Source organism: Embiotoca jacksoni, unplaced genomic scaffold (genome assembly GCF_022577435.1).
Source record: "Embiotoca jacksoni isolate LCO1_2020_lvr unplaced genomic scaffold, fEmbJac1.0.p SCAF_22, whole genome shotgun sequence".
Lineage (NCBI taxonomy): Eukaryota > Metazoa > Chordata > Actinopteri > Embiotocidae > Embiotoca > Embiotoca jacksoni.
Genome location: NW_027185363.1, coordinates 10,784,716 through 10,809,587, shown reverse-complemented (window position 1 = coordinate 10,809,587; position 24,872 = coordinate 10,784,716). Strand labels below are relative to the sequence as shown.

The window sequence follows — 24,872 nt, the reverse complement described above, 5'->3', positions numbered from 1 at the left end:
GGCGTTTTAATGTCCTTCCTTATGGACTCACAGATGCACTGCTGGGAAAGGCTCAGTGACTGTGAGCCTGAAACAGAAAGTGTTGGTACAGAAAAGAAAAAAAAGAAAATGAGTGCATGAATTAAAACATGGATTTTCATGGCTGTTTCATCTGTTCAAGTTTGACAAGTTGGAGGGCTTCCCAGAGCTGGGAGTGATAATGGAGCAGGCGGAGGGGGAGTCGGAGCAAGATGACAGACTGTGTTTACCACCGGCTCCGGGGGACGTCCCCGACGCCGGATACATCATCCCTCTGCTGTCACCTGACCGACACCTGCAGCATCAGAGACAGGTACTGCAACATTTACAGCTCCTTTACTGGCTTTTAAATGACTTAAATTTAATTGAGCTACATAAAACTTTTAGTTGCAAATGTAAAAATAGATTTGAATTGATCAGGTGTGTGGGGATTTAGAAACTTTCAGGCGGATTTCTGTGAACCTGAAACTTGTACTTGAAAATCTGCATATAACTTTACAACAATTAAAAATGTACGGATTTTTTTTGTACTTTAAAACGGTTCATTTACATTGTGTTAATTAAATTATACATTCTTTTTTTTTTTTAATGTTGCATAAAATATTACAAAAAGAAACACAAAAGCAACACTGATCATTTCCAGATCTGTGGGATAATCCAGTCCGCACCTTCTTCACATTTTTAAGAGGTTTTCAGAAGCAGATGCCTCATTTCTTTGCTACCAGTTTCTAAATCATAAATTAATCCTTAAATTTAAAATGTGGCATAATTGCCAGGAGGTCCAAGGATTTAGTTTTACACCTCCTTCCCCAGTCTTTGGCTCGCTCACATTTAACATAATTAAAAAAACCTATAAATTCTGTGATTTGTGGTTGAAAAAAGTAGAGTTTCTAAATTTTAATCCTGGTGTTGGTGGAGCCTCAGACATCCCAGGACCAGTAATATTTAACATGTAAATCTTCAAAACAGCGGACTCAGTCAATCATAATTTTGAAATATTTTTCTTTAAGTAGCTAACGAGGTTGAGATTCATTGTTGAATGATACAGGATGCAAATTTAACTCAAGACAAGCAGTTCACAAACCAATAGATGATGTCACTGTCGGTGACCACTCGGTGACACAGAGATTAAGTCGTGTTGTCGGGTTGAACTCTGGTTAAACAACCCTGGTCCGACCCTGGTCACTGGTTTGAAAGAGAAATATCTATCCTGAGACTGCAGCTTGTCCGTCAGCGTTCTCCTACGTCATCATTTGGTTTGTTGACCTGATTTGTCGCAATGAACCGATGCTAGATGACTCATCGTCGTCGTCTGCCAAGTGAGTTTTTAAAAGTGCTCGACCTTTTCCAAACAGTTTCCAGAAACGACAAATCAATAAAAAAAAAAAAAGAAATGGCATAGAATCACAACTACATTGAAAAGACACTTTAATAATAGCAAAAGGAAAACTTGTATACTATGGTTACAAAAGGAAGTTATGTTTTGTCTCGTGAACTGGTGTACTAAGTGAGTTTGGACACTTACCGCTGCAACCCTTTTTTTTTTTTTTTACCCCATTTTTTTTTTCATTGTGCACAACTGAATATTTGGCAGCGATTCACTGGAGGTGGTTGGCACTGTATGCAGATGAGAGTTTTGACCCACATAACTGGTTGGAGGCAGTAATTATTTTCAGTACACCCAGTTTTCGGCTTCTTGTTCAAACAAAAAACAAAGAGACTCGGGAGCTGCATTTTCTGGGGATTTTATCCGGACATATTGTGTATTGAGACCTGCTTTCAGAGCCTCAGTCGACCACTTCACCTCCTCGATTAAAGTCAAGGAAGTATGTAAGCATTTTGGGTGGGATGCATTATTAAGCAGCCTTAAGTGCTCTACTTTGTCTTTTGTTTTGATTTTTCCCCCAACATCATAAACCTGGTTTGTACCGTGATCTGACATCGTTACTGTACTCTGGGAGCTGTTTTCTAGTTTGAAAAAACGTGCCTTCAGCTTTAAACATAAAAGCAGAAAATACAGACTTGCTTTAGTAAGCATTTGTACACACAGCTACTACAACAGAGCAAAGCCAGTGCAGGTGATACGTTTTAAGAGAAAATAATATAATAAGCTGTAAAGAGGTTGTTCAGAGTTTGCAGTGAAGAGTTGGAAAGAGTTCAGGCAGGATGCCACATTGTTGAGGGAGAAATCCTGATTAATGCCGTCTGATACTGCCGATGGATGATACTGCTGAGGTGATTAAGTATGTATAAGTAGTGTCAATACAGATGAGATGTGTTTCTCACAGCGGGTGTGAATTTTCATCACTTTTGCTGGAGGGAACCTTCCCCGCTGACATCACAGCACTCTTTGAAATATTTACGAGTTGCCGTGGAAATGGAGTTTGAGTCAGACCAGGGCGTTTCAGTGTTTCCTCTGAAACATGGGTGGGATCCTCCGTGTACTCGGGTTTCTTTCCAAATCCCACATCATGCATGTCAGGTTTTATTATACTACCACTGTGGCCTCTAAACTAGAGCTGGTGTTTTTTTGAATGCCATTCATGTGCACAATCCCTGCTGTTACCTGATATACAAAGATTTTACACTGAAGAAGAATTATGGAGGTAAACAATGCAGGTTTCAAAATATTCAAAAACATTGCTTTTTAAATGCTTCAGGAGCAAGGAAAGACATTCAACACGTTTGTTAGGCTGCGGAAAGGGTTTTGGTGAGAAACGCAGGATATAAACGTACCTTTTCTCACAAGAAAACTCTACATTACCTTTTAAATAATATTATTTCGCTTGTATGCTAAGTAGCTACCAAGCTACATTAATGGTGTCAAGCTGGAAGGCCCACTACTTATATTCCTTTCAAAAGGGAGTCTCCATCTTTGCAGGGTGTTTTAAAATCTTCGTGGTGGCGTATGCCTTCGTGAACAAAAAAAAAAAAAATCCAATCGAGTTGCACATGTTTCTATTATATACTAAAAACTAGCCCGACGTGCTCTGGCCTTTTAGCACCTGAGCTCATGTCGTGTTCTCGGCTGAGGGCCGGTCGTCCTGCGGTGACATCTCGAGGTGATCACAGACTTCTTCTGTGCCTCACTGCTTTCTTCCAAGACCTTCACACGCTCCACAGCAGGACCACCGGAGGCGAACAGTTCGGCACGCACCTCTGTTGAGCAGCAGCCAGCTCCTGGAAAACCCTGCTGTTGCCTGCTCGACCGGGCCTCACTGCTCATGTAGTCTTAAACCTCACGAATCCAAATCCAGATCCCAGAAAAGATAGACGTTTTTCTTGCAGCTTTAATAACCGCATGACTCTAAAGTTCCAAAGAAATTTAAAATGATCAAACATGAATGATGTAATGAGTTCAAGCTCATATTTACACCCAGCTCTGTGTGCATATTTCAGTTCTTTCCAGGTAGAGGTCGTGAGGGGGACAACGATAACACAGCAGAGCAATAGACAAGATGGGAAACGGGATGAAGACGTTCAAGTAAAATTGGTTTATAAAGCACTTACAAAGCAGGTTCATCCCGAAGTGCTTTAAAGAGAAGCAAAGGACACGGGCAGATCAAAACGAAAGCCAAGCCCATCACAGTTCTCGAGATAAGGAACAAACTTGTTGAACTGAATCGCATTTTCTCCGTGTGTGTGTGTGTATGTGTGGTTTTTTTTGGTGGTTTTTTTGCTGATTGTTTTGTCCGATTCCTTCTGTGTGCAGTTTGCTGAGAACCGGCGGGTGCTGCAGGCCCTGCGGACGCTGCTGGAGGAGTTTCGAGAGGAGCTGCGGGAGGAGGAGACGCGGCGATGCCAACTGCAGCAGTCCTACGCCGATGATAAAGCCGCCTGGGAGGTCAAGTGGGCAGAGATGAAGTGCCAGGTCGCCCAGGTACAGATGGCGTCTCAGCGCCCACCTTTAAAGGGACAGGACACAATCTGGCGCAGAAAAACAAGTGGGACTTTCAGTAAGCAGGGAAGACGACAGTAAACATGTTGCCTCTTTCAGGGGTGAAATCCCACTCGGGGCAAAACGGTAACAAGTCGGAAAACAAATCTTCTTGTTTTTAGACCTGTCATTTTAGATGACGTTTTGAAAGTGCAGCTATTATATGAATAACAGCCCTAAATAGTGTCTTAATCCCCGTCACATCTGACAAACAATGGACAGAAATCAATTCATAATCACCTCAACAATGAAATTTTAAAAAGGAAGAACAGCATCCAAGAAAATAATGAAGAATCACTTGCTTGCCACCGAATAACAGATATGTTCTGTCATTGTGGAAACTAATTAATTCAGCATTGTGCCTCATTGTTTGATGTGCCTCTGAGCATTTCTTACTGAAGTGAAGAAGCGCTGTCTAATGTTTCTAATGGGAGTGTAAATACATCGTAGATTGGGAACAAACTACCTCTCACTCCACTGATATGGTTACATGAAAACTGATAGTCGTTTTGTGGCCTCTAAAATAGTATTTACAACATTGGGGGACACAAAAATGGACAGAAAAATTATATTTTTAATATAATCATACCAAAAACAGCACACCGTTAAAAACAAATTAAATGAACTGAATAAAATCTGAGTACAGAAATGCCTGTTTGAGTAGAAGATCAAAGAGTTTGAAGGCTAATCAGACACCAAAAACCTGTTAAATGTGATTTTACAACTCTGTAAAGCAATTGTTTAATCTTCAATTGTGAAGCGGTAAAACGACCCTTTTTTACTAATTAATCTACCAGGAATTTGCACTTGAAGGATGACGTTGCAGCGAAAGTTGTGCCAGATTTGATGCTGCTTCTTTTCCCAGAAGCCTCTGTGGTAGCACGGCTGCTCTGTGCCAAAGCAGCAGCAGTGTTGTCTGTCTGAAGATTACCTCAGCAGGTTTTAAAGGTGAAGAATCACAGCTTATTTATTCACTAATGGAAACAACTCTTAAGGTATAACATGTCTTTTAAATTATTCTAATGACACAAGTTATGTTTGTGGAAAAATGAGACATCCCTGTGAAAACTGGAACAGTGTTTATGTGTTGCTTCCAGCCCTTATACCTGAGTGAATGAGGCTGGATTTATTGGGAGTGGGGGGGGGGTTACCTGAGTCCGTTGCCAACTGCAGCAGTCTTTTTGACTTGTAGTCATGTAGCCATCAAAGCGGACTATATTTATGTTACACTTAGTGGCTTTAAAGCAGCCGGAAACTTTTAAACCTCCTGTACTCAAGCTGCTTCGCACCAGCTGGCCAACATAGTGGAGCATTTAGCAGCTAATGAGCCAGCTATGTCCCTTGAGGAGTTGGTGGAGACCAAAAATGGAGGTAAAAGAGGGATTATTGGACTATTATTTGCCCGGTGGCTCCAAGTGAACAATAATGCTGTTGCATAACTGGTTTTTTTTTTGCTCAAATAGTGATTATATGTTAATATTGTGTTCAAGGCTTGTCTCTGATGGCCAGAACTATAAGTTATTGCAGGTTTAAATTTAAAAAGTGGGTAAAGTTAAATGAATTTCATTGCAGGTAAACAGTATTTGTTATGATGAACCATTGCATATAAAAATAGCTGTAGTTTTCTGGTATGAAACGAGAAGCCAATGCAGAAGGGTCATAATGTGCAATACCACTGAGGGCTACTAGGGTCTGGCTCCAAAAACATTTGGCCCCAATAAACATCCATTAAAAAATCATCAACTTTTCTCGTGAAAAATACATTTCAATACACTTTTACCACAAGTCATTATGATTTCATTCGCTAAATTCACTGCTTCTGGTCAGTGTTCTGGTAGTCCTTCTGAAAATTAATAATTAAATATAATGCTTCATAGAGAGCCATGTGCTAATTGTGGGTGTGCCTGGTTTGATTTGACATGCCAGGGATGCAGTCAGGTTTTTTTTAACATTACTTCTTGAGTTCTCAGTCAGATCCACCCATCGCTCCTCCCGAGTTTGTCCGTATATGGTCACTTGTGGCTCCAAAAAAAAAAAATCAAAATTCCAGACTCAAGGCTGTAAAAGGTCAGTTCGCAAACCAATAAGTGACATTGCAGCTGCTTGCCACTTGTGAGGATCCTTATTATACTGACAGTAGGCGAAATGAAACCCCAAGTCTACCTTGCACTTGACTTTTGGTTTGTTTTTGAATTTCACACAGAATGATCATTACCAAAGTCTGCATTGAGAGGAAACATTTGTAAAGCTACAACAGTGTGGGAAGGAGCGATAGTGAATTAAAGTTGTTTTAATGAGTCTTTTGTGCTTAATTGTCTGCTGTGATCAAGACAGGCAGCCGACAAATGTAGAAAAAAAACTCAACTTACAATCAATGTCCTTTCTGTGTTTGGAGATCAAATTTGAACCCGGCAACGTCTCTTCTCAGCTTCATCTGATAAAAAAAAGGAAACTACTTTGGGAACCAATTAAGAGGTCTGAGTTAGAGGAGGAAGATTATCTTTTTTAACTCTCGTGCTTTTAATCTGTAAAGCTCCAACAAGGTTCAATCCTCCCACGGAGCAGAGGTCGCAGAGGGCTGCAGTGAGAACTAATGTACTTAGTTTCCTCCGATAACACCATGTTGAGTTCTTTACTTGCTCCGCAGTGCTTCGTCCTGATTAAAACTTTAGATTTGTGATTTTTATTCATGAATATTATTCAGCCCAGTGGAGCAGAGCAGAATTGAAAATTACCCTCACCTGAGTATCTATATGTGGACATAAGTAGTGATTATATTTCAGGTCACTATTACCGGATATTAATGTCGTTTAGCTCAGGCTGCCTCATGTTTCATGCTCCGGTTGGTCACCGGCTCCCTCCTAAATTACTGTCTATATTTTTGAAAGCCTCGGATCTCGACTCCCAGCTTTCACTCAGCAGCCGTTAATGTACATGTTATCCTCTTTAGTGTTTAATTAGACCTCTTAAAAACCCGATAAAAACGTACACAGGACAAACATGTGTGAAAGAGTTCTGTAAGCTGGCTTTAGATGACGGACTTGACTCGCTCCTCACTCCTCACTCCGCTTCAGTCCCCGCAGACTCCGGTTTGTGCCATTGTGTTGTGAAATCAAAGCCTGTCTGAGGATTACAAAGCTCTGTGCTGCAGAGAAGAGAAAGTGTCTCCCCTCTCGTTGCTCCGCAGCTTTGAAGATTTCTGCGGAACGTCTGAATGCTCGGTTCACGCCCTCCCGCCAGCGTGCGGTTTGAAATACAAATTCAGAAAAGCAGCCCTCAATCAAGTTTTAACTGTCCGTCTCTGTCGGTTGCAAAACAGCCTCCGGCGCACTGTGATACCTTCTCGTTTGTTTGGCTTGGTTTGAAATTTCCACTTAACATCCAGTTTCCCCCTTTTTTTTTTTTCCCGAAAGGAGATTAAAGGTCGTTAAGGAAAAAGTTTGAACATTTTTAGAAATACATTTAATCACTTTCTTGCGTTAGTCTAGAAGACGACTGGTATCTGTGCAGCAAATGTGTTTGATAACTAGCTCAGTGTAAAAACTTAAAACGGTAAAATTCCAACTATTCACCAATAAAAAAAAAAGATATCTCGGGGGTTTTTTTGTACTCTTCTGAAACGTGCTGCAAAAATTTTAGCACGGTATTACCAGACCCAAAGTCACTTTGTGAACATGAACATTTTGTAAATAAAATCGGTCATTCGTTCATTCATCCTAAACTTATGATATCAGAGACACTGCTGGCTTATTTTTAATGAACGATTGCATCTGTGACATTCAGTAAAATGACACTGATCAGTGAGCCATTTAATCGTTGTCTCTTTCAAACATTTTGATCAAACAAGCGTTTTATTTTTCTTCTCCAGATTTGTCTTAGTCATTTCTCCCGTCTGCTTTGACACTGATTCATTATTTTGTGACGGTTGAGCACTTGGCTACACTTCTGTTTTCATTTTTATTGAACCCAAACACAGAAATACGGATACAAAAAAAAAAAAAAAAAAATCAACATTAAGATTTCAACAAAGAAAATGAAGAAAAAAGGGAAAAAGATTGTTTGTGTACTTGTTCAAAACTTTGTGGAACCGTGTCTTTCATCACTTTTAAACTTTAAAAACATATTGAACTGTAGGAGGGGGAGACAACAACAACAAAATTCTGATAAAATAAAATTGGTTGAGGCTCATTTTATGTCTGTAACATTAAGCAATGTTTCACTGAAATTACAAAAGAAATCACATCCTTTCATCATTATGCCAATTAGCTTTGGTTGTATATACGCTTTGCCTTCACACCAATATAATAAAGGCAAATGAAATATAGATCTATACATTTTTAACATTTAACAGGAAACGTTCCTCCTCCTCTTCTTCTCTGGTATTTATTCTACTTCCCTTTGTAATATTTCACACAGCGTAAAGGACTGAGCCCAACTATCATTCCTGTGTCTTACAGCTGGAGGAGGAGGCACACGGGACGGCGCGAGCCGAGGCGCAGGGAGGCGAAGGGGAGCCCGGCGGAGACCCCGAGTGGGCCCAGAAGCAGGAGCGCGAGGAGAACCGGCGTCTGCTGTCCGAGAGCCACAACACGTCGCTGGACCTCCGCTGGAAGCTGCAGCACGGCGAGAGGAGGTGGGGCCGCGAGAGGACCGAGCTCCTGGACCGCTTCGACCGGGAGCGACAGGAGTGGGACGGCAGCATGAGGGAGCTCCACCGCAAGATGGAGAGGGTGAGAGGAGAGACAGAGACAGAAGAGTCGTGGTAGAAAATTAGAGAGGGAAGGAGTAGAAGAAAATAAAAAAAAAATTAAAATATCACACTTTTCGGTCTTTTAGGAGCTGTTCTGGAGTTTTCCCATCATCCTTTCTTTGTGATCTTATTCCAACGTTGAGAATAAACTTTAAACCTCAACTTTAAAACCAACAAGGTCGAGAGGCCCTCAGACGAAATTTGAGAATTTATTTTTTCCGTGACAACAACAAATCCGCCTCTTGAGAAGGATCGAGGCCTTTAATAGCACTGAAAGCTCAGGAACAGCTACTAGATGCAACCTTGAGGGCATTTTACTTTTGAGTTTCAGGAATGAAGTTTCTCTCATAACACTGTTGATGATCAAGCAATCATTCTGCCATTCATCGAACTAAAATGCCAAGGATTTTGAGTTACAGCTTCTAAAAAAAGATATATATGGGGGTCAGTTATTGTGTTAATTATATTTTTAAATGAACAAATAAACTGTTAAAGCTTTAAAAAGACAAGAAATAGTAATAAATTTGAATCGGATCGATGGTGCGAAAACCAAAATATTCAATTTATAACCAAAATATAAAATGTATAAAACAGAGAAAAGCTTCATATCCTCACATTTGAGGAACTAGAAACAGGTTTTTCACATGTTTGTTGGAAAAACAATTGTTTTATTGCCACAATCACAATGTTTTGACAACTGAGTAATTTGACTGTTTTTTAATTAATGCTTTAATATAGATGAGAGTACCGAGAGATGACAGGACCTTTTAAAACTTTTATTAACTATGTAAGTCCCATTACGGTTGAAAACCTCTTTTGCAGGAGAGACCAGGAAAAAACAGCAATATATGATCTTTATTTAATCGGGTAAATTCTGTGAGCTCAACATGTCTCTTGCAAAAGAAACCCGAGGACAGCGGAGAGAAGTGAAGGCGAGAGAGTAATGAGGAGTTACTGGGAGATATATTTTCATGTTTTAAAGACAAACAGTGAAGTATTAAATCACAAAGATACTTAACGAAATATAGAATAATAAAACATGATCTTTAGTGTTGCCCTCTGGTCGTGTTTTTACAATTTTTGAATAGATGCAGTAGAAAGAAACGGAGATAAAAACACTCAGGATGTTTATCTTCTCTATTCTTTGGTACCAGATACAATAAATACAGAGCATCACTGAATAATTGATGTCCTTTGTGAGATTTAATTAGAAGAGTTGCAGCGTTGCACCTCGTTTGTGTCTGAGGTTCAGGGCAGGAAGGAGGACCGGGCGTTGATTAGTATGAGACTAGTGTGAGAGTATTATCATACGAGGGCAGGAGGCGCAGGAATACAGCTCTGAATACAGCTCACGTTTTCTGCCTCAGAAAAAAAAAAAAAAAAAAATGCTGATGCACCGCTGAATGGAGATACAGAGCAGGAGGCAGAGATGCATTATTCAGCAATGTTGCAGCAAACTGTAAAGCGCAGGTCATCAGCTGAACCCGCTCGGGCTTGCAGGGTGAAAATTAATGAGTAATGTGGCCGGTTTTCTTTCACCTTCAAGTCTGGAACACAGAGATTAACCCCAAATGTTGCATGAGGATTACTGAGTGAAAGGATACACTGAAAGTCTGATAAATTAACGGAAAGCAAGCTGTTAATATATATGCCAAAAGGTTCCCCTTCTTAACAGGAAATTGGCACCTTAACTGTAAAGGACCATATAAGGGGTTTTCCATGTTTTATAGAGTCACACTAATGAAGTGACCGCGACAGTACGGGGGCCAATTTTGGCTCATTGCAAACATATTGGTACTGCTGAATATGTGCAAAAAATAACAACCAATTACAGTATTATAAGATATGCAAACGCTCAGTATGTTTGAGGTAATTAGGAACGATGTTAGTTTATTTTTCAATCTTAAAATATCCCACTCAGCAAACATGAAGGTCACTCTGATAAGGAAACTAGTTTTAAGGCTAAAAAAAAAAAAAACGTGCTTATTCAAAGAAAATCACTGTTATTATTGGCTAATAGTAAATTACAGGACTTTGCAAACTCTCCATTATCTTTCTCAAAAGTCAGTCAGGCTCTGATATTTTAGAAATTCAACTGGTAGATACCAAAAGTTTGTAGATTTAGTCGCTTTGTCGTGTACGCCGTTTGTAATTAGGAGGTTAAAACTTACAAATGTACAGTTTGTTCACTGAAAGAGAATCATTTATAGATATATAAACTTGTCTTTTCACAGAAATTATACAAGTAGTTGTCAAATATTTTGAGATGATTGATACCACTCTCTTGTCTGTAAAGTAAATATGAAGCTAATGCCTGAAGCCAATTAGCTTAGTTTAGCATAAAGACTGGAAGTCAGATGATTTTTTTTAATTTTTTTTTCCTTCGGGCTAAATTAGACCAGCTGGTTCTCCTGTTTTGCCAGTCTTAGGTCTCAGCTAAGCTATTTGGAAGCTCAATAGGTTTAAATTTGAAATTATTCTCCAACATGTCAAGCAATTTCGTTAAATTAGTTTTTGATTTAACCTCGACTTAATCGTCAGTGTTGTGTTGAAATTAAAGATCTTGTTTTTAACAGTGTCCTGCCTCACTCAGGCAGCAACAACAATGAAACAGATGTCACAGGATCAAAACTCAACGAGATATAACCGTAAAAGAATTGCCTGTAAAATTTGTGTAAAATATTCCACCCAGAAATAACCTGATGTGATATCTAACTTCCTAAGTGCAGTATAAAAAAAAAAAGTAAAATCTAAAAAGTATTATAAAACTGTCCGATATTAAATGAATGAGACCAGAGCATTCAGTTTATGAATTATGAATATACCCATAACATCAGTCGTCAAAAAAAATTGCATAAAATATCTGCTGCAGTTACACAAATTCAATGAAAGAGACATATTTCTTTCATTTTAAACCTTTCAGACGGCGACATAAACATCTTTCACCTTGTTCAGATGCGTCATCCGTCTAAACTTTAATACAACGGGACTGAAAGGGTTTGTTGATTAGAGTTTTACTATGTTTGTTTACTGTCTTTCTTCCGGGAGACATTAAGCTCTCAGACTCTTTGTGTGTTTCTTAATTCAGATGCAGAGAGAGCTGAACACGCGGCGGGGCGAGACCGTCGACGTCACCGACGGCAGCTCGGCCCACAGAGGAGTGTTCTCACCTCAGGACAGCCCCTGCAGCGTCCCGCGGTCGCCCCGGGGCCCCCGGTCCCCCTGTACGTCCGCTCCCGTCCCGCACCACCCCACGTGCTCCCACTCCGACTCGGAGGCCATGCTGGATGAGCAGGGCGCCGCCATGAGGCTGAAAGGCCCGACGGAGAGCCTGTTCCTGGACGCGCTGTCTCTGGACCCCCTCAGCGGCCTGGAGGTCCCCCCGCCCTGCAGACTGGAGAGTGAGAAGAGGTTCCCCTGCATGAAGGAGGTAAAACCCTCAAGTCACGTCAGCTTCGTTTGTAAATTAACACATGACGCCAGCACAATATGAGCTTTGAACAGCAATATGAAGATTTAACGGTGATCAAAATACAAACTTGGTTCCGGGTAGAGCTGAAATGTTCAGATGTTCATGGTTCCCAGAGGATGAATGATTTTAGTGCGCTGACTGTTACTCAAGCACCGCCATGAAACTGACAGTTTTAGTTTTAAAGGACGTCTCGACATGAAATTGTACTAACTAGAGCTATCGTGAATCAACATCTCAGTTGATCTAATACTTTATATTTATAAGTGAATTCAACTAACATTTCCATCAGTCTCATCTTTACGTTTAGTGTCAATTCGCAAATGTTGGCATGCTTAACACTCTAATCTGAGATGTTAAAAATGGTAAACATTGACTTCCTTTCGTACACTTCCATGTAGCACACAACGGCAGTACACTTACTGGCTTAGTGTGTGGATTTTCGAGGGGGCAATGTTGTCTCAAAATAAACAGGAAAAGACGATCGCAACATTTGATTTCATCACCCGCCGACATACAGTATCTGCTGGCTTTGTTTGCTCGTTTGACCAAAAACTGAACGTGTTGTCATTGCAAACAACCAATTTACGGATGTCGTCTATCGAACAAAAGGATGGTGAAAAATACAACACTTTGGTGCAGATGTTTGTATATTGCACTCGCTGCAACGGCTGCAACTGCATCAGGCGCCAATTTCAGCTGTTTGAAAATCAGTCACTTTCGCTGCATCGATGGCTCACTGAGAGTGAAATGCATCCAACGTTTCACACTTAACTTTTTCACCGAATTGAGAACACCATCCCGGGCACTTCTAGTTTACGGCATGTTTCCAAACTCGTCAGTGTGAACGCGCTTATGGACTCAAAATAGCAGCTGTATATAAAGAAGATATACTTGTTGAAAATGGATGCGTTGTCATAGTGAGCATGATTGCACACTGATGTTTGTATTTATCTCAGAGGACCACCGTGTTTCAGTTCAAAGCTACTAACACGGCTGTTGATGATTAGTGGTAAAAATTTTTAGTTAATAATTGATTTATTGGTTGATAACTAAGGGCGGTTTCATTTGTTGCAGGTTTTTAAACTACTCCATAACGTAAAAACAGCGTTTTAAACCCCGACACATCTCAGCACTCCTGTGTTTGGACCGTAAACTCTTTTTTTCTTTCCATCTCACCTTCCCTAACTCGAACTCCAAAGGGACTCACAGGTCCAAAGAAGCATAAAAAACAACCATAAAACTTCTCCAAATGAGCTTGTGTTGTTTGTGTCCAAACAGCTCCACTGTGGGGAAAAACTGAGTAATAGATACTCTTCTTCCTAATGGAAGTTCATCTAAATGCAAATTTTAATCAAAAATAAACCCTTTGGTACTTACTCCTCACTTTATGTTTTAATTTCAGCCTGGAAAAATATCATCGTCGCTGATTGTATATGCGGTATTCTGTATATATGGCTAATTTAGTCTCAATTGCTTTTGCATTACCAGAATAAATTGACGTTTGATGAAATTTGATGATTTAAGGAGATATATTTAAAAGTAAATAAAAATCTGAGGCACAAAAATAGGTCGCACAGATTTATTAATCAGTGTCTTAAAATCCAAAATAAGCCGTATGGTCTGATGTTGTGTGTAAATGTAACTTTATTCAACTACATTGTGGTGCTGAGGTGAGCCAAAATGCCACCATTTATTTTTCAGACATTCAGGTTAGAATAAGCGACATATTTCTTTCTTTTTACACCGAACCCATCTCCATGTTTTAATATTCTGTCTGTTGTGTTTCAGGCTCTGAACGAGATCTCAGAGAGAGAAGGTGATCCTGCGTACCCGGAGGACGAGATGAGGGAGGGCGGGAGTCTTCTCAGGTAACCTCTCCTGAAAGTGTCAAGTCAAACAGAGTTAAAAAAAAAAAAAAATTAAAAAACGGTGCTGCATTTTAATAGATGTTAACAGTAAATTTATTGCAGAGAGCCGGTCCGACCAGCTGCAGATTATCCGGCCTCCTGCTGCATTTCTGTTGCTCATACTTACACATCGGTCACCCGGGAGATTGACAGTTGATTCTGTTAAGTGTGACTAGATATGACAGGGAGTTTCCCCACAGTGATTTTACTGTGAGGGTTTCTTTTTTGGAAAGGAAGAGATCCAGCTCGCTGTTCGCTTGAATAATTCAGACAGTTTTAAAACATTGAAAAGCATCGAGTTGTTTTACAAAAAAAGATATACAGCCAGAATTTTGATTACTGTTTCCTGCAGTGGGAATACAAAAGAGACGAGATCATGATCGGGTTGGGAAGTTGTGATGTGAGGTTAATGATAACATTGTATGTGTGTGTGTGTGTGTGTGTCCTGTCCAGAGCCAAGTCGGTGTGCTCCATGAGCGACTTCCAGCGGTTGATGGACAGCTCGCCGTTCCTCCCCGACAAAACGCGTCACGGCGATCCAGACCAAGATGACGTCACCCCTCCACTTTCCCCGGATGACCTCAAGTACATCGAGGAGTTCAACAACAAGGGCTGGGACTTCCCGTCGTCCTCCTCCGGCCCTGGTCCGGTCCGGGAAGTGTGGACGGACAAACCCACCGAGGCCCGGGAAGGGGAGCCCGGTCCCGGTCCATTCCAGCCAGCCAACTCCTGGTTCCTCACCACCAGCGCCACCCTGACCACCAGCACCATCAGCAGCCCCGAGCACTGCCACAAGTCCCCGCTGAGGGGCAACGAAGCAGCGGCGGTGGGAGTGGAACACTACGGGGTACACCTCCTCCACAGCCCCACCCGATCCGGGGCAGCTGAGCTCACTACTGCCCAAGACCCGGACATTCTGTACGCCAAGGGGACCAAAGCCAGGGGTGGAGGGGAGGGCGGGGTGGGAGCCGGCGGGCCGGACGAGGTGTTCAACAGCGCGCGGTGGCCCTGCCTTCTGGAGGGTGGGGGGCTGAGGACTTCTCCGAGTCCTCCTATCTGCCCCACGGTGGGCTACGCCTCCTCTCTGGAGCTGCAGCTCTCCAGAAACATGAGCGACGACATGAAGGAGGTGGCCATCTCCGTGAGGAACGCCATCCGCTCTCCGCCGGGGCCCGTGGTCCGGGACACCGCCTGCCAGACCAACGGGTTCACCACGCGTGGCACTCAGACCACCCAGACCATCAGCGTGGGCCTGCAGACGGACCTGCTGAGGAACCTGACCAGCAGCCCTCACCGCTGCCTCACCCCGAAAGGAGGCGGCACGCCCATCTCCTCCCCGTCACGCAGCCTGAGGAAGGTCCAGTACTCTCCGGTGGTCCAGAGCAAGTTCGAGCGACCCTGCTGTTCACCGAAGTACGGCTCTCCTAAACTCCAGCGCAAACTGTCCACGTCCAGTAAGACCGAGCTGCCCAATAACAGCCGCGCCCCGACCCCCACCACACCCCAGAAAGGGAACAGCGAGTCGGCGTGGGCCCGATCAACCACCACCCGCGACAGCCCCGTCCACACCACCATCAACGACGGCCTCTCCAGCCTCTTCAACATCATCGACCACACCCCCGTCGGCCACGAGTCCATGCAGAAGTTCAACAAGTCCCCCAGCCGCTCTCGGCCCACGCCGCCCGCCACCACCGAGCCCAGCCCCGCCCACGGCGCTCTTGCCGCGGACCCCAGGAACGCGCAGGAGTGCCTGCGGACCGCTCGCGGGCGCTCGCCCAGCCCCGTGCAGCTGATCGTGGAGACGCAGGGGGACAAAAACCCGGAGGTGGTGAGCACACGGCAGGACTTGTCAGCCCCGCCGGGCTACACGCTGGCCGAAAACACAGCGCGCATCCTCAATAAGAAGCTGCAAGAGCAGAACTTTAGGGAGGAGAGGAGGCTGCAGGCCGGAGGACAGAGCAGCCACAGCAGAGACAGCAGAGACAGCAGCAGGCAGGCCGACTCAGACAGAGGACAGTCTGGATGTATCGAGGTAAATACACAGACGCACTGGATTCATCGCTTCATCACTCATTTGATCCGGGGCCCATGTTTTATGACACACTGATATTTTTTGACATTGGATTTCCGTTGTAATGGTTGAAGACAAACTTCTGTGTTTAATCAGAGAAAAAAAAAAAAAAAAAAAAAAATCATCTGATCACAATCACTAAAAATGTTCCTGCTTTTTTTCTCAGATCGAAAGCTCTGACTGATGCGATGGTAATGTTAAAAAATTCAACCCTCCTCAGCAGTACTGAACTTTTCTTCCGTTGCTGTATGTAGACACTCCTTAAGGTTTCTTCTTCTTCTGTATTTTCTTCTCTGCTGTGGTGACGTCCTTGTAGTCTGGCTTTTACTTCTGTGCTCTAACTGTCACTGAAAGCCCGACTGAAATCTGATTGATGTGTCTGATAACCCGGAGAAGTGAAATTAATGATCTCGCAGCTACGATCTAAGTGGGATCGCCGTTGCAGAGTTGCAGCATTAATCATTATCAGCAGCCTCCGATTAAATATTCAACCAGAATTTGAAGTGGTTCCAGTTTTTGGAGCAATTTGATCTTCCAGATACCCAAACAAAAAACCAAAAACATGAAATTAGCCTTCTGACATGTCGATCGGACCGTTTTATTCACCACCCGTTCAGCTGACCTGTGGGAAAAATAAATGACAGACAGAAAACCGTCTTCTGGTCATGTTTAAAAATGAAATAATTACCTGTCACTACCGACAGGCCTCATACTTGGCTCTCCGTAAGCCTCAGAAAAGTAGATATTTGCTGTAATTAAGATGTACATTAAAACAATGTACACCAGACAAATGGTATGGTTGAAATTATATCTCTGCAGTGTGCAACGTAATCCCACATATGCTGATTATTTTACCCACTAACATCAAGGTTTCACCAGCTGCTGATGTTCAGAGCAGACAGATGAAGATTAGAGTTTTATGACCGTTAGTGGAGCTTCAACAAAGCAAAAATAATGGATTGTTGATCTCTTACATAAGCACACAATATGTGCATATTATAGTATCGAAGTGGATATATAATTCACATTTTACTGTTTCTCTGTGTGTTTTGAATGGGGAAATATCACAGAAGACCCCCATTAAAAACATTTTAATTTGCCACTTTTTCTGGAAATTCAATCAAGATACCAGTTAAAGGCGAATTCACAGTATTATGGGTATCACACTTGAGGATTATTTGCATTTTAAAGGGAAGTGCACCACTTTTACACATCAAAATCGGCGTACAGGTGAGGGAGTACGACTACATGTAAAAAAAAAAGAAAAAAAAAAAAGGTCATGTGCAGCCTTTTGTGTCTTAAAATTGGATAGATTACATGATAGATTTACGCTGCTGTGATTGCTTGTTAAAATAACAATCAGCTGGTTCCCGAACCGAATCCCGCCCACAATGTAACAACCAATCTGAGGCGGAGCGGCACTCCCACTGATCCAGACGAATGCTGCGTTTTAATGGGGTCGTATTTACCGCGTACACGAGAAGAGTTCATATGAACGGCTCCCTTTTGTGGCATTCGCCGCGACGGAGCTCAACATTTTCTGTTGGCCTTGAGTTCACGGGTCGTGACGTGCTGGCTGACGTTTATGCAAATTAATTTTGCGGTGGAATTTTTATTTTAGTCATGTGGAGTTTGTCTTCATAACTTAGATAATAGCCTACGTCTGAGGAAAACGTTGATCTCCCCAAAATTGCCATCTTTTCTTTCTGTGCCTTTGCATTTCCTGCATTACGTTACCACCACCACCACCACCCACCCACCCCACCCACCCCACGTCCACGTCGCCTCATTTAGCCAAGCTCACGAGTTCCATTTGAACGCAGCATTACCCCAGAGCCATCTCCGCACTACGAGTGGTGAAGTTGCATTGTGGGTGACGGCCCGATGGTTACCGGGCAACCGCAGCTACGATGGTGCCAAATGAATGAGCTGCTCCCCGCCTGTGCTAAGATAAGCTTAAGCGTCTGCTGCCTCCAGGGTCACGCTGAACAAACAGATACGAGAAGTATCGCTTTTCATTTGACTCTTGAATAAGCAGTAATTGATGATTAAGTTATTGCTGATGTATCTTTTGCTGATCTCCTCGGCACTGTATTGGATTATATACCTGTCAGATCAAGGTACTTCATCATACTGATGTCTGTGTATTTGCAGCCTTTCGTATTGAATGTTAAGATTGTCTCTGAAACCGCCTGAGCAGCCTGTGAGCACCTACGTGAAGGTGAGCTTCCGCTCCCCTTCTGATGTGTCCGGGTCTAAAGTGAATGGGTGATGTGTTTGCCGCCGTCTGTGTGGTCCACAGACCTTATTTCTGCCTTCGATATGCCAAACTTATCATGTATCTACTTTTCCCCCCCTTTGCTCGATTTGACCAATTAACATTTCCCGCTCTATCTTTCCTCCTCCTCCTCCTCCTCCTCTCCCCCCCTCTCCTCTCCTCCCTGTCCGCTGTGCTCTGATCCAGAACCACACTGTCATACTAACAACTCCTTGGGGACTCTAACTCTGCTTGTCTCCGCGATGTAAGTTCCTCTTCCTCCTCCTCCTCCTCCTCCTGCTCCTCCTCCTCCTCTTCCTCTTCCTCTACGACCTTTGGCGGTGGGTTCACCAACCACACGGACCTCTCACTTCACGCCCCGCAGACCTCCCCCCCCCCCCACCTCCCCCTCCTCATTAATGCATGCTTCACAGGACAGCAGAGTGACAGTGTGTGAAGCCATCGGAGTGGATGTCGAAAGTTGTGCGACGGCCATGCATCTGTTTCTTCGTGTTAATGCGTGCATGCTCCGTTTTTTTGGTAGATCATCTGTGTTTTTTTTAGTTGTTTTTTTTTTAAAGGACCATACTGGTATTTTATTTTGCATGCTATTAACCATCAATCGCATCAAATACTTTTCAAAACCATACCAGACACTTCTAGATTATTCGATTTGACTTCAGTTTTCCACCTGTGCGGTGTGAAAATCAACTTCAAAGAGACTTGCACGAGGTGAGAGATTTATTATGCTACATCTGTCAGTGAGATCCATCGCCACTGAGAGCTGTAGTTGTTTTGATAACTTTTCATGGAGCAAAGATTCTTAAGTTTGTGTCAAATTTAGCACTCATTTAAAACAAAATCAAAACTACTGCAGGGAACACTTAAAATCAGAAAGAGGTCCTGTGGCAGCATAACTGTGACTAAAAACTTAAACATTAACTGACGTATGCATCTAAAGCAAGTTTCAATAAGTTGATTGTCATACCTACAGGAAAAAGTGGAACGAGTTTGGCGGTAACTTAAAATATGTACAATTTGTTATCAATGGGATAAATCCTGGTATGGTCCTTTAAAGCGAATTTACTCATCAGATTGTGTCTTGATCACTGGTTGTGTTGCATTTTGAACCAAAATGTGTACCAGTGAACATGACACAAAAAAAAGACGACTCTTTTGGGACGTTTCACACATTCACAGGTTGATTGTCTGTTGCGTTCAGCATTCCTGGATTATTCTAACACTGTGTTTCTACCAGGTCCTCCTCTTTACGTTCCCATGTTTACGACTGGACTGTGTTGTTTTCTTGTGATGTTTCACTTATTTTATTTTTTCACTTATTTTTCCATACAGTGCTTTCTTTCCTCTTCTTACAGTTCGCCCTCACATTTCCTGTCACACTAACAAAGTCCTCCAAAAGATTAACCGATGAAGACGGCTGCTAACACTCATCACTTCCTGTGCACCTCTCTTGGTCATTTGTGATCTTTGGTGGAAATTAACTGATTATTCTGGTACATTTGCATGATTAAAGGAAAAATCCCCCTTTCGGATACGCTTTTAAACGCTTTCAAAAGTTTATTTTCTCACCATGTCGTACTGAACATCCCGGGAGGTGTTTGGCGAAGAAGTGAGAGAAATTAGGTTTATTAATTCAATGAGTAATTTCTGATTCTCAAATTGCATTAGAAACATTTTTAGAAAATCTGCCAGAACCTTGTGTTATGGATTTGTTGCCAGAAGTATATATAGCCTACCAGCCCGGTATCACGCCAAAGCGTGTAATACACCCATCAGGCCACTAGAGGGTACCGTGTCAGCGCCCTGTTTTGCCTCGTTGGACGTGAAAAGTCCAGGATGACAGGTGTACGCGTCCATGAAAAATCAGTCGTCAAAGTGGACTAACAAAAAGTTACTTACATATATAACAAACTGTATTTAACTTATTTAATGTACGTTAACTAACTTACCTAATGCTACGTATGTAAAATGAGTTATTTTAATGCAAACTATGATCTTTTCCTGAACCTAACCACATGTTTTTTGGTGCCTAAACTGAAGGCACTTTACTTTTCGCTGCTAGGCGACATGAAACGGACACGATATCCCCTAGTGGACTGACGGTGCATTACAAACTTTGGCGTGATATCAGGTTGAATAGCCTAAATTCAAGCTTTAGAGTAAACCCATTTACCTGTGAGCGCATCATTTACCATTTTTCTGGACAGTGGTGAGAATCTTAAATAAATAGACATTTTAGTCTTTTTCTTAAGTATTGCTGTATTTTCCTGTAAATCCAAGGTGGGTTCACACCCAAAGCTCTTGGCATTTTTTTGAAATTTTCACCTGAAAAACATCCTTGAATTCGGTCAGTAGCAGCTTCACAACTGTGAACAACGTTTGGGAGGATTTTGAAATGCAATCAGCCTCCGTGTCTCCGTCAACAGACCACGGAGAAATTCAAAAGCACATAAGCAAAAACTGTCATTTTTACCTCTGCTTTTCACAACAGTGTCAAAATGTTTTAAGGTGGATTTTTCCTTTTAAGGCCGAAGCTTCTACTGAAAGGTCGTGGTTGATGTGAAGTTGTTCACGTGGCTGTTTTCTGTAGCCACTCCTGTACACTGACTTCCTGTACACATTACTGGTGCATGACCTGTTGTGTGATCTCACTTAGAAGATCTTGTATTAACCCACAAGCCGTCCATTAAACGACTTGGCTGTGTTTCCTGTGTGGAGACGATCCATCCGTTTTATTCATTAACAAACGATGTATCGGTGGTGACGTCTGTTCGACGCCGCCGCCGCCCGTCCATCTTTGTGACTTGTTTTTCCGACCAGTTTATCGGGACTTCTTGCAGATTGTGAAACACATCTCTCACCGGTGCATCCGTCCATCCCATCCATCTGAATTATTTTTCCTCCAGTTCATCCTCTCACACCACCGCAGCTTGACTGCCTTGTATTTTTAGCAGAACTAGATTGTTGCTTGGCGGTCTTGATGACCCCCATCCTTCTTCTGAAATTGTAACGCCTGGAGATGAGCTATTTATAAATCAACCCAGTGGTGTGATCCTGCACTCAATCACACTCTTGACATCATTATGAGGCGGGACGCAAACTCACTCACTTTTTTTTTTTTCTCTTCCTATCACCCTTTTCTTTTCCCTCACTTCCTGTTTTCATCCAGGTGACAAATGCATAAAGCTCTGTAGCTAATCATCGCCCGGACTACAGAAGAAATATGCATTCATTGATTTATAAACCCCTCTATGCATTATTCTGCATGAAACATCTCAGTCATGGACATAAAGGAGAACACTTTTGTCCTTCATCTGACATCTCCAGTGTCCTCTGACTGCTCAGTGGCAAAAAAAAGAAGAAGTGATATTTCAGCTGTAAACATTTCCACATATAAGGCTTCCCGTGTAAGGTTTAAAATACTGTGCATTGCAAATTCACAATTACACCCAAACAATTTGGATTTAATCACTTTGAATACTGGACTTTGTGTAACTTGAGACATCCATGTTTCTCTATTTTCGAGCTACATCTGTATTATTAAGCACCAAGTCAGATATATCAACGCTCTCTGAAAAGGCTCCCAGAAAAGAATTTGGTTTAATTTTTGTTCCCAACCTTTTTCAGGGAGCTCTAATATCACATATAACGTGTATTTTAGTCTTGTTTTTTTGCGAGTTAACCAGTAAAAGTTACACAAATAACAGAAAAACAGTTTAGATTGCGTCACTTGAAGTAACGTGGTGTTTGGCTTGCAGTGTTCACTCAAACCAGTGATCGTGGAAACAGGTGTGCATCTTTAGGTCATTGGGTGTAAAAACAATCACGGCTGTTGCAACTTTCATCAACTCTTAATATGGTTGTGTTGGTGCAACTTCGATTTGAAGGTGTTTCCCAACTTTAGAGTTGAGTTAGTTGAGTCAGCACTTTTCTGACGCAGCCCTTGTAAACTCAAATTAGGCTATTTAACAGTGAAAAGTTAATGTTTCTCAAGACGTCTAAACTCCTGTAACCAATGTGTCCACAGCATTTCATTGACTTTAACATTGTGAATCAGGTCCTAATTCTAATGTTGTGATATAGTCAATGAAATTCAAGACTTTGGAAACAGCAGTTGACAAAGAAGTAATCAACCTGTTGCCATCCCAGGGTGCCAAATACTGTTGTTTAATCACAGCCTGCTAATGTCTCATATGAAGGTGTCTCACATTTAGGCACTGAAAACCACGTGGTTTGTGTTAAAATAAGGAATTTAACGCAAGTAGTTTACTTGCACGACTTAAAAGAAATCCACGTTGACTCTTGCTTTCTCGCGGACACAAACGTTGGTTTCCACGATGATAATCCTGCGTCTATTGCGACCGCTCCCAGCCGCATCCTTACGTGGACTTTATCCATCTTTGTGCTGCGTCACATGACCTCCTCTGCAGCCCAGATCGAAACGGTCCCGACGCCACCTTGTGTTTTATCTCTTTAACGGGTTTGACACGAACATCAGTGTTTGACGCTCTGGGAATGAGATCAAGCTGAATAATCTGCTTCCTCTTTTGTTCTGATACAATTAGGCGTACCTAATAAACTGCCACTCCTCTATTTTAAAATCAGATTTGCATAAAAGGGAACTGTTGCCCTGAAACAACAATCATCACTGTTGGTTTTTTTCTGCACATCATCTGTACATCTGCGCGCTGCTCACTTTCCTTTCACTTTCATTCATGTTTCTCATCTTGAATCTGTCCACTTCCTGTTTTCTTCGGCGGTGAACCGCTTCACGCGCCTCTCTGCTCCTCCCCTCTCTCTGACGGCTCCTTGTCATTGGCAGGATCTGCCTCGCTCTCCGGTGGCTCCGCCCCTGGACTCCTGCTTCCTGAGACCGGCCCGCCCGGCCAACCGTCGACCCCCGTCGCGCTGGGCTGCCCGCTCTCCCTCCTCCTCCCCCAAGTGGAGCGAGGGATCGAAGAGGAGGTTCACCTTCCCGCCGCCGGGACACCGGAGGACCATCCTGGAGGACGAGGAGCCGGCGTGAGGTCGTCTTTTACCTCCTCTCACCCTCCTCCACCTCAGCCTAAAAAAGACCCAGTACCTCAGAAACTCCCCCCCCTCCCTACCCCTCCACATCCAGAGACTCCAACAAGACGGAGCCGGGGCGAGGGGGGGGGGGAATGGGATCCACCCAGTAGCACCAGCTGACCATTGAGGAACCAGAACCTCTTCTAGAAGAACCTGGAATGTACTGTAAAACCAATACAAAAAAAAAAAAAGACCTAAAAACTACATTTCCATAAGAGGTGCCTGTACACTTGAGTTCCTGATCACCCCACCTGTGTGTATATATATGTATTTAATACATGTATATCTCTCTAAGCCACAAATCTCAACCTTCTTTCAGGTGAAAACTGTTGGTCAGCTGCTGCATTTGTATGAAGTTTACACCTTTTTTTTTTTTTTCATCTGTTTACATTTATTTTAGTTGTTTTTTTTTTTACACAGATTTCTCTTCTTTGTTCTGTCCTGTGTAGGTTCATGCCAATTTCTTTTCTTTTTTTTTTAATGAGAGCGTCCTTTTTTTTTTTTTTAACCAGCCTTTTAAGCGTAACTTTTTTTCTATTTAGTTTCAAGGAGAAGAAAGACAAAACAAGCAAACAACAACAACAAAACCTTCTGCTTCATCGGGTCCGAAGCGGAGACACATGATGTCATTTCTGATGCTAATGTCCATATTTATTTTTACGTTGGGATGAATGTTTGGCTCTGTAGACGTGTAAAAGATGGGTGACAATAACCTTATGCATTAATTGGAAGGCAGTTGTACAAATATCGGTCAAATATTTGCATGCCTTTTGAACACTAGCACTTTAGTGCATGTACATACGAGCTCTAGTCTTTTTTTTTTTTGTGGTCGCTCGGCTCAGCTGTTGGAAAACAGAAAAGTCATCGCGACGGGAACTCCTGAGCTGTTGTTTTTTTTTTGTTGTTGTCACATGATTTGCTTTGACTAAAATAAGACCAGTTTTTAAGTAAATTATTGTACCTACCGGGCTGTCTTTGTACAGTTGTTACTATTGGATATGAACAACTTTTTTCTTTTGACAAGAAAAAAAAAAGGGATTGTGGGGGGGAAAAAAAAAAATGAATGTTTTAAATGAAAAGTCTATGTCAAAAAAAAAATCTAATGATCTATAGTCTTATGTAAATAGTAAATGGTAAAATAAACATGAATGTGTATTTACAAGACCTCCTACTCCTCTGCTGTTTCATGTTTCGTATCTATCTCTCCGTGATAAAGGATAGATAATCTATCTCTTTCATTAGACCTGAGTTTGGGTTCTTGGCTGACACTGATCCTGGACCGTATGTGCGTGTGCGTGTGCGTGTGCGTGTGCGTGGGGTGGGGTGGGGGGGGGATTACAGTGCGGACCACAGGATTACAGTGGGTCAG

At 42.4% G+C, this 24,872-nt stretch overlaps 1 protein-coding gene across 11 annotated transcripts in view; it reads left to right on the top strand.

Moving 5' to 3' along the window:
- LOC138203197 (microtubule cross-linking factor 1) overlaps window positions 1-24,667 on the top strand; it is a 75,760-nt gene extending 51,093 nt beyond the window's left edge. The window contains exons 9-18 of one of the 11 annotated variants that reach the window (XR_011178702.1): window positions 161-331; window positions 3,731-3,898; window positions 8,413-8,685; window positions 11,794-12,135; window positions 13,966-14,045; window positions 14,538-16,116; window positions 16,322-16,346; window positions 18,310-18,376; window positions 18,620-18,677; window positions 23,256-23,285. Coding sequence is in view for 4 of the 11 variants with exons in the window: in XM_069157920.1 (XP_069014021.1) it covers window positions 161-331; window positions 3,731-3,898; window positions 8,413-8,685; window positions 11,794-12,135; window positions 13,966-14,045; window positions 14,538-16,116; window positions 23,256-23,459 (2,817 nt within the window). In the remaining 7 variants the exon portion in view is untranslated. Of the gene's footprint in view, window positions 1-160; window positions 332-3,730; window positions 3,899-8,412; window positions 8,686-11,793; window positions 12,136-13,965; window positions 14,046-14,537; window positions 18,377-18,619; window positions 18,678-23,255 lie in introns of those variants that run through there. The other 10 variants (XR_011178700.1, XR_011178699.1, XR_011178701.1 and 7 more) reach the window with 10 other exon arrangements.
- The last annotated feature ends 205 nt before the right edge of the window (window positions 24,668-24,872 follow it).